Below are 9,489 nucleotides of genomic sequence, written 5' to 3'. Positions count from 1 at the left end.
ATAGGCTTCCCAAATGCCTGACAGTTTTGTCCTTTGTCTCATATGTCTCTATTCCCTTCCTCACAAGCTCTCACCACCAATACAGCCAAACTGTCACACTATGGCTTCACAACCATACAGGGTCCCTTCTCATCCCTGAAACAGTCCTCTTAAATGGAATGCCCTTCCCACCCACCCAAATCCTGCTACTTCTTTAGAACAAGCTCAAATTTTCACTCTTCTGGAAACCTTTCATGCATCCACCCCAGCCCACCCTGAGTAGTGCTAATGATTCCCACCTATCTCATTTAGCCCTTGGCATCTCCTCATGTTACTCAGGAGAAAACCAAGACTCAGAGAAAGAAAAGATTCTCTCAAGGACACACCTCATGTTCAGTGGTAGAACTATTACTTGAACCCAAGTCTCCAGTCCATGAATCCTTCCACTAACCAACATATATTCTTTGTTTCCTCATATAGACTGTAATTTCCTTTAAGGTAGGACTGTGTCTTCCACTCCTTCATATTTCCAGGGCTTTACTTGAGTGTTAAGAGAGCTCTCGAGCCAGACTGCCTGGGTTTCTGTCTTGGCTTCATCAGTTACTAACTATGTGGCCTTAGGCAACTTACCTTCTCTAAACTTCAGCTTCCCCCATAGGTAAATGAAGATAACAGTAGTGCCTATCTTATTAAGATTGTTGTGAAGATTAAATGAAATAATGCATCTAAGGTACCTTGAGCAGTGACCTAGCACCTAGTATACGCTCAATAAAGACAATTTTCTTTATTGTTGTTATTCTTTATATTAACACAAATTTACTGGCAATGGCTGATTAAAATTTTGAATGGGGGAGTTACTGGGAGTGGAAGGTTGTGAGAAAAGGAAGTAGACAATAGGACCAGTCTGTGATTTGGTGGAATCCAAACAAGGTTAGTGGCGCGGCAGGACGTTTGTACGTCTGAGTTCCTAGTGCCATGTGACTCTGTGAGGGCCCCAAGCACATGGTTCCATCCGGGAGGAGCAGCTTCCCTAACTCTCTCTCAGCTTTTCTCAGCAGCCTGTAGGGGGAGTCAGGAAGCTAGGAAGGGGGAGAGGCTGCTGTAAATCTTAGTAAGGGCAGAAACGACACCCTATCTCTACTACCCATCTTAGCCCACCGTCTTGCCCCCTCCAGGGCGCTCTCCCAGACCTGTCCTCTGCGGCGGCAGAGCTGGGAGCTGTCCTTCAGCACCAGGGGCCGCCTCGGGCAGGGAGTTAGGGACAAGGGACTGGTTCTATCCGCAGCCGGCTCCAGCATCGCCTAGTCACGGGGACGGGGGAGGCGACCCAGGAAGGCAGCGAGACGCAAAGGAGAAGCCTCTAGCCTCCTGCCACCAAGAATCACCCTCAGAAGTCCCCTAGCCCTCGGGGGTTGGGGGGGTGGGGGTGTGTGGCGGAGAGTGAGCAGCCGCCCTGGGGAGGGAGGCTGGCGCCCAGGTGGGCGGGGGAGGGAGAGCGCCGGGGCCTGGGACTCAGCGTGTGGCGTGTGCACGCGGGGAGCGGGCGGATGAACGGAGGCGCTGAAGTGAATGGAGTTGGGGGTGGACTGGAAACATCCCCAAACAGCACAGGCTGCGGCCGGCGGGGGCTGGGGGGGGGGGGGGGCGGTGAGTCCTGAGGCGCAGGCGCAGTCGGGGCCCCAGTCCCGCTCCCTCCTCCTCTCAGTGCCTCTTTCTCCGCCCCGCTCCCCCCCCAAATACACTCGCACTCGGGCTCTCAAGGTGTTCTCCGCACAGCGGAAGATGGCGACAGACTGAGGGGGCATGGCCAGCGGGAGCCACGGGGCCGTGCCGCTTGGCGGCCGCCACATAGGTGCTAACGGGAGACGGAAGCGAGAGGCGCACTAAGTGAAGCCCCGTGTCGGCGTCCGGCGCCTGTGGCGCCGCCAGGAGCCAGGTGGCCCGCCGGAGCCGGAACTCTGGGAGCAGCAGGCGCGGAGCCGGAGCGGAGCCGGCCCGGGACCGGCCTGGGCGAACGGCCAGAGCGCGAGCGAAGCCCGAAGGGCCGGGCAGTGGGCCGGCCGGCGGGCCTAGGAGGGCGCAAGCGAGGCAGGGAGCGGCGCGGAGCAGGCAGCAGGCGGGCGGGCGGACGAGCGGGCGGGAGCGGCGCGGCGCGGGGCGACGCGGCGCGGGGCGAGCCAGCGGAGCGCGGTGGCCGGGCCCGCACGGCGGCGCTGAGGGGCGCAGAGCTGCGCTGAGCCGAGACGGCCAGAACAGAGTGCGAGCCGGGCGGCCGCCGGCGCGGAGTGGAGTGGCGCGGAGCGGAGTGGCGCGGAGCCGAGGGCAGCTGAGGGGCCCGACACTATGAGGAGTGCGGCGCCGCCGCCGCAGCCGCCACCGCCCCAGTGCCCCGCACCGCCCCCCGCCGGGACACCGGGCAGTGCCTAGCGGGCCGGGCGGCGGCGCCCAGACTGCGAGCGAGGGAGCGCGGGAGGAGCGCGGGGACGGCACGAGAACACCCCGCGACTCTGGCCTTGAGCGGGGCCCCGGGCCGGCTGGCCTGCTTCACCATGCAACCCCCGAGGTAGAGCCTGGACGGCGCCAAGGAGCGCGAAGCGGCGCGCAGCCCGCTCTCCCGCCAGTGACGGCCGTCCGGCCTCGCGCCTACCTGATCTCTCCAGCCCGGACCCCCCTGAAATATGTTCAGGGGCGCTTGGATGTGGCCCGGGAAAGACGCCGCCGCGCTGACTATCTGCTGCTGCTGCTGCTGCTGGGCTCCCAGGCCAAGCGACAAACCTTGCGCTGACTCTGAGCGGGCGCAGCGATGGCGACTGTCCCTGGCGTCCCTGCTCTTCTTCACCGTGCTGCTCGCTGACCATCTGTGGCTGTGCGCGGGGGCCCGGCCCCGGGCCAGGGAGCTGAGCAGCGCCATGCGGCCGCCCTGGGGGACCGGCCGGGAGCGGCAGCCGATGCCTCCTCGCGCGGTGCTGCCCCTGCGGCCGCCGCCGCCCGGCGAGCCCAGCGCATCCCCGGGCACCTGCGGCCCCCAATACAGCAACCTGACCAAAGCTGCCCCCGCTGCCGGTCCCAGGCCGGACTGCGGTGGCGTCCCAGAGCCCACGGGGCTGGACGCAGCTTGCACCAAATTGCAATCTTTGCAGAGACTTTTTGAACCGACTACTCCAGCCCCCCCACTGCGGCCCCCTGACTCCCCTTCCCGTGCCCCGGCCGAGTTCCCCTCCGCCAAAAAAAACTTGCTCAAAGGCCACTTTCGGAACTTCACTCTCTCCTTTTGCGACACCTACACGGTCTGGGACTTGCTGCTGGGCATGGACCGCCCCGACAGCCTGGACTGCAGCCTGGACACCCTGCTGGGGGACCTTCTGGCCGTGGTGGCCAGCCCGGGCTCCGGGGCCTGGGAGGTGTGTAGCAACTGTATAGAGGCGTACCAGCGGCTCGACCGACATGCTCAGGAAAAATATGACGAGTTCGACCTCGTGCTGCATAAGTACTTACAGGCAGAAGAGTACTCAATCCGGTCCTGCACGAAAGGCTGTAAGGTAGGGACTGGCGTCCGCGGGCACACCACCTACCTCGGCGGCGGGAGCGGTGGCGGTGGGACCCGGAGAAAAAAGGAGGTCTCCGCCTTCACCTCCTCCCATCACCCCCACCGTTCACAGTAGAGCACTAAGAATGGTACCTTGGGACCCTCCCCAGAGAAGGGGCCTCAGGGATTCAGGTCAGTTAACCACCTGGCCAACTTCTATTAATTCCGGGTTTGGGCACCTTCGGACTGGGGCTTCCTGGTGCCCCGCCCCCGAATGAGGAGGGAGGGGTCACGGACAAAGGGGTGGAAAGAGGGATCTGGCTCCCCAGTCTCCATTCTCAGCCAGTGGTGTCCCCTTCCTTTCCTTGGCTGGAATTGAATGTCCTGGGACTGACTGGTGCAGGGGGAAGGCCAAAGGTGGAAGGAGAAATATTTGCCAACCTAAACCTCACCCTCTGGCCCCTGCCAATGGGTGAGAGGAGAGGCATTCCTGCTGGTGGGGCACCAGGCTCTTACTGACCTTATATGACCTGAGGTGGAGCCCAGGGTTGCCTGTCTTGTCCCAAGGAGGGAACCTGCCAGCTCCTTGTCCCTGATAAAAGGAGTTGGGAACAGGGCACAGCAGCTTGTGGGAAGGCCACTGGAGGCTGGTGCATTACAAAACTCCCAGTGCCTTCCCAATAAACTGGGGTAGCAGTGGAGGGGAAGCTGGCTGTCTGGCTGCTAGGAACAGGCATCCAGAGGAGAGGGGAGGCCACAGCAGAATGGGCCTGCCTAGGGCAGAGCTGGGGATGGAGAAACTTCTTGACCCTCAGCAGGGTCATTCTGGACAAGAGGTGCATGGCGGCTGTAAGCATTTGGGATGTGGTGCTACTGCCCTGTTTGCTCAGCCTGGCCAGGTGGCCTGCCTTGGGGAGAGAAGAGAGCAGCAAGGTCAAAGGGTCAAGTGAGGAGGAGACCAGGTGGGGTGGTGGCCTCACTCATCCTGGAGCTAGGGGCCGAGAGCTGGAGAGGGAGACAGTGACTCCTATCCTCACTTGTCTCCCTCTGAGGCCTTGGGGAGGGGCAGAAAGTGCCCCCTTTCCATGAAATGTGACCCCCGTGGACTTCTTCAGGGTTCCATGCTCTTCGTGAGCTTCTTAAGGATTGGGCAGGGGATTGGGGAGAAAAGGGGCAGCTCCTTGCTCCTGACTTCACTTTCTCCTCCTTTTTCCTGTTCTCGTAACCTAGCAGTCTCCCTCCCGCCTCCCTCTGCCTCAGCTGACTCACTGCCTCACTCACACTACCAAATGAGATATTCCACTTCTTAAAGGTGTACAGACAGATAGACAAACACACACTGCCATACACCACCACCACCACCACACCAGGCAAAGTCATACAGAGATATAGAGAGATTGTCGCACCCACAAACAGTGCCATAGAAGCAGACACTGTGTCCCCCACAAGCGTGTCTCCCCACGATGTCAGAGACACACAGGCAGAAGAACTGTCACATGAAGAAGGACACGTTTTGTCATGTAGACAGACACACACCCTCGATGTCAGTAACAGATACACACTCGGTGAGAGCAGAGGGATGTGGTCCACTAGCAGACAGAATAAAGGATGTCTATCTTTGTGGCCCTCCCTCCAATCCCATGGCCCCAATCATTTTTCTTCTCTTCTGTCACCAGGATGCCTGAGAGACCACACCACAACTTTCCCATGGGTTTATTTTTCCCATATTATAGTTGCCTTCAAGCTCTGTCTGATGCCACACTAAATAATGATCCCTCATATTACTTATTTTTACCAAGCAGTTTGATGTAGGAGAAAGGATGTCTTGGATTCAGGAGGCCTTATCACCTCCACCACTTGTTAGCAGTGTGACCTTGGGCACGTCACTTCACTTGTCTAAGCTTCCATTTCCTCATGTGTAAAACGGGGACCCTAATCCTCCCTCTGCCTACATCCTCAGTCTTTTGTGAGATTTAAGTGGGAAGAGATAGCTGATAGTGTTTTGTAATAATAATGTAACATCTGACATTGATGTTGTGCTTAGGGTTTTACCCTCTCGCATATATTATGAGATCACAACTGCCCAGGGAGGATGGCAATACCAGCAGCATTATCCCCATTTCACAGATGAGGAAACTGAGGTGCAGGGGGAATCCAGCAGTTTGTGTGAGGTCACTTAGCTGATGCGTAGGAGTGCCAGGCCTCCAACCTGCATGTTCTGCAGAGAAGCACAGGCATGCTTTTGCCCTAGCCTCCCATCAGGTTCCCCTTGGCTGGGGCCCTCCCTGCTCTCCTTTGTCTCCTTGTCACTGTCACTCTCTTGCTCTCCCTCTCAAATGAACTCTGCCTGCTCTCCTGCTGCCAGCTGTGCTGGGAGAAGGGCAGTGCCAGCTTTCTCCTAGTCTTTCCCCCTCGTCTTCAGCGCTGTCTCCCTCAGCTGAGGTCTAGGCCCCCAGGACTCTGGGTTGCAGCTGCATTATGGGCACTGAGGGAGAAGGCAGACCTGCTCTGCTCCTACCTGCAGCCCCTCTCTCTTCACCCCACCATTCCACCTCTATCCCAGTCCTTTTTGCCAATTCCCAAGCCTGCCCCTAGGCTCCAAGCCCTCCTGTCCAGCCCCTGCCCCAAAGGGGATCCTTTGGAGATGATGCCCCATCCTCAAAGCTTCTCCTGGGTAGAGAGCCTGTAGCCCAGGCCAGGGTGAGGAGGCTTCCTCTACTTCTGGAAACCAAGCTTGGAACCCCTGGTCCAGGGCCAGGTAACCGCCCCATTCCTGGGGCCCTGTCCTGAGTGTCTCAGTCAGATCTTTCCGGGGCAGCCCCAGAAACCCTGTTCTCTTTTTTGGCAACATTCTGCCCTGTTTTGGGCCATACAGGCCCCCACGAATCATACCTGTCCTCACTGCTGCCTGTGACACCTCCCAATTTAGTACCAGCTGCAACATTTCCTTAAGGTGCGACTGACTTCCTCTCGCACAGCAGGGGATGTTAACTTAGGCAGGCCGCTGCCCACCCCCACCCTGACCTCTCCCAACCCCAGGCCACTGCTCCACCCCTCCCTCATTTCCTTGTGCACACACCCTCCCCCTAAGCTCTTAGCTCCCCCTCCCCTTGGCCCTCACTCCCAGCCCTTCCCGTGGTTACTGGACAGCCACCTCACTCCCCCATAGTTCTCCCCCCGTCCCAACCCTGCCAGGCCGCTGCCTGCTGCTGATTGCCTTTTCCCCCACCTCTGCCCCTTTCCTACTCAAAATTCAGGATGTTGCGACTACGGGGAGTGGTGGAAATGAAAACAAAACCCTGGCTTCTTCTTTCATAGTTCTCATCCAAGAAAGGAAAGAATCCCAAGAGGACAATTAGCTCTCTTACAAGCCATAGGGCCACATAAGTAAAGGTTGGTGCCAAGGAAGGATGTGATAGTTCTACTCTATTCTGGATAGGCTTGAACCCACCTGGTAGACTGTGTGTGTTTCATTCTGGATCTCACACTGAGCAGGTGGGGAGGGGGCTGGAACCTGAGTTCTCCTGGACAGAGTTGAAGCAGCTGTTTCAACAGGCGAAAAGGAGACTCGGGAGGATATGGGCTCTGACTTCCAACCTCAGAAGAGCTGTCACAGTGCAAAGGAGGCATGTCCTGCTTAGCACCCCCCCCGCCCCCCCCCCTCCCCCCCCCCCCTGGCCAGGGACTTTGTAGTGAGAAAGTCCTGGGTTCCAACTCAGCTCTTTTATTTATTACCTGTGTGACCTTGAGCTAGGGACTTCAACTCTCTGAGCCTCACTCATCTCATCTGTAAAATGGAGTGAATTCATCATAACAGCCCTGTGAGGTCATCATTAATGAGAAGTCTGCACAGTACCTAGGCCTGGCACATCAGAGTTGCCCAGTTAACAGCTTTTTTCCTTCCAAAGAGGGAACAGACTGGCTTCGAAGGAAATGAGCTCCTGCTCCCAGTAAATGTCTGGCCTGATTCAGGCAGACTCCTGGGGGAAATGCCGTGGAGATGACTCTAACTCCAGATTATGGGGGGAGTTGGACAGGTGACCTCTGAGGTCTGTTTCAGTCCAGAGTTTAGGCCCATGAGCAGAGCCTGCTCCCTGAACAGGAGCGTTGGATGGGAAGGGCCAGAGAGAGGGGCCTGACACACAGAGGAGGGGACTGCCAGAGCCAGCACCTTGCCTTCTGCCCATACCCGTTGGGGCCTTGCTCTTCCTCCACTCTGGCTGGCAGCTGTTTCTGCCTCACTGCCTTCCTTTCTCCTCCCACCTGCCACAGCTTTCCTGCCAAGCAGGACTCCTGAGCTGACACTGATGCTGAGAGCAGGGAGCTCAGGTCACTGGGCAAAGGGCAGATGCCCCAAGTTGGCCAGTGGTCCCTGTTGTCACTCGAGCTTACATGCTAGGAGTGCCCCACAGTCGGCCTCCCTGACCCAGGGTTTTTGCGGGCAGAGAGGGATCCCTGGTCCATGCTGGGGGTGGGGGGAGGGAGAGACAGTTAAGAAGGGGCCTCCTGGGAACCATGGGAAAGCCTCCGCTGGGGAGGAGTCTCTAAATCCACAGAAGCTCATTGCCCAGGAATGTGAGCATTGGGCTTCTGGGAAGAGAAGGGCCAGAGAAGAGGCAATGGGATTGCCTCAGACAGGGATATAGTGGATTCGACGTGGGAGTGGGAAAGTGACCTCATGCTGCCCACACCTCTCCAGACCCCTTCACCCCCATCCTGACCTACCCCCACCCCCACATTCTTCTCAAATTTTAGCCCACACCCAACCCACATACCATTGGCCACACAACCTTTCCAATCTCTTAGAAGATCATGCCAGAGCATTCACAAGCCACACCCCACACCTCACTTTCTTATCCCTACCCCTACATCTACACTCATCCAACCCCCACTTCTCCCAGCAGTTACGTCCATCCCCTCACCCCATCTCCCCTCCCACCCCACTCCCCTCATCACCCACCTCTACCACACACCCCTCCCAACTTTTACCCCATGTTCTTCCCCTCTCTGGCTTCTTGCCCTAACCACTCCCTCCTGCCACCCTGCACTGTACTTCTTTCCCTTGATAACCTCCATGCCCCCTCACCCCTTGCATCTCTCACACCCCATTCACACTTCACCTCCCTTATCCCCATCCGCTCTCCTGCACCCCCTTCCATCTTCTGGCCCCCTCTTCTGTCCTCTCCCTCCCTCCTCCTCTCCCTTTCTGCTTTCATGTCCTCCCTGCCTTCTCTGCTCCCTGCTCAGGGTAGACATGTGTATGTGTGACATGCACACACACTTAGACACACACTCACATGGACACACAATCTTCTTCATGGATACTTCCCATCCTTCCCACAGGCTGGTGCCTGACTACTATAGTCACCATAGCAACGGGAACCTCCAGGAAGTATTCGCTGGTATCTCCTGAAGGTGGGGGTGGGGGGAGCTAGGTGGAGGAAGGGAGCCCAGCAGCCTCCCACCTAGTCTCATGGTCTGGCTGGAAGAGTCTGCTGAACACAGTGGAGGTGGGGTGAGGAAAGGGAAGACGGTGGGCGGGACTGAGGATAAAGGAGGGTCAAGGACCTCGGAACACATCACTAGCCTGAGAGGGTGCTTCTAAGTCATACAGGTGCCTGTCGTCTCCTCCCTAGGCATTGGTACCTCAGGGAAAGGACACACCCACCCCTCCGTGTGTAGGTGGGTATGTAGGAAGACATCTCAGGCTCAAGGGTGGGAGTTTGCCCTAGAAAATCTTCTCCCTCAGGGCAGTTCTTTTGTGTTCCCACCCTCTGAGGCTGTTTACCTGCTGTCTGCCCAGGCAGACTGGGTATCAAACGTGCCTTCCACCCCCACCTCAGCTCTTGTCTCAGTTTCATGCACATTCCAGCTGCAGGTGTTTGCTAGAAAGCCAGGGGCACCTTCTGATGGGGTCTAGACAAATATGGGCTTCCAGAAGCACCATTCTCCAATGCTGACCCGGGAGGTCTCGGGAGAATGGG

The 9,489-nt window shown here is 57.9% G+C and overlaps 1 protein-coding gene across 1 annotated transcript in view; it reads left to right on the top strand.

The window, feature by feature from the left end:
* Positions 1 to 1,720: 1,720 nt before the first annotated feature.
* Positions 1,721 to 9,489, top strand: part of NALF2 (NALCN channel auxiliary factor 2) — a 29,146-nt gene continuing 21,377 nt past the window's right edge. The window contains exon 1 of the mRNA XM_019428598.2: positions 1,721 to 3,518. Within this exon, the coding sequence (XP_019284143.2) occupies positions 2,658 to 3,518 (861 nt within the window). The 5' untranslated portion in view covers positions 1,721 to 2,657. The remainder of the gene's footprint in view (positions 3,519 to 9,489) is intronic.

Source organism: Panthera pardus, unplaced genomic scaffold, assembly GCF_024362965.1.
Source record: "Panthera pardus isolate Hobbes unplaced genomic scaffold, ASM2436296v1 HiC_scaffold_27, whole genome shotgun sequence".
In the NCBI taxonomy this organism is placed as follows: Eukaryota; Metazoa; Chordata; class Mammalia; order Carnivora; family Felidae; genus Panthera; species Panthera pardus.
The sequence above is the reverse complement of the archived record's forward strand: the minus strand, read 5'-3'. Positions and strand labels throughout refer to the sequence as shown.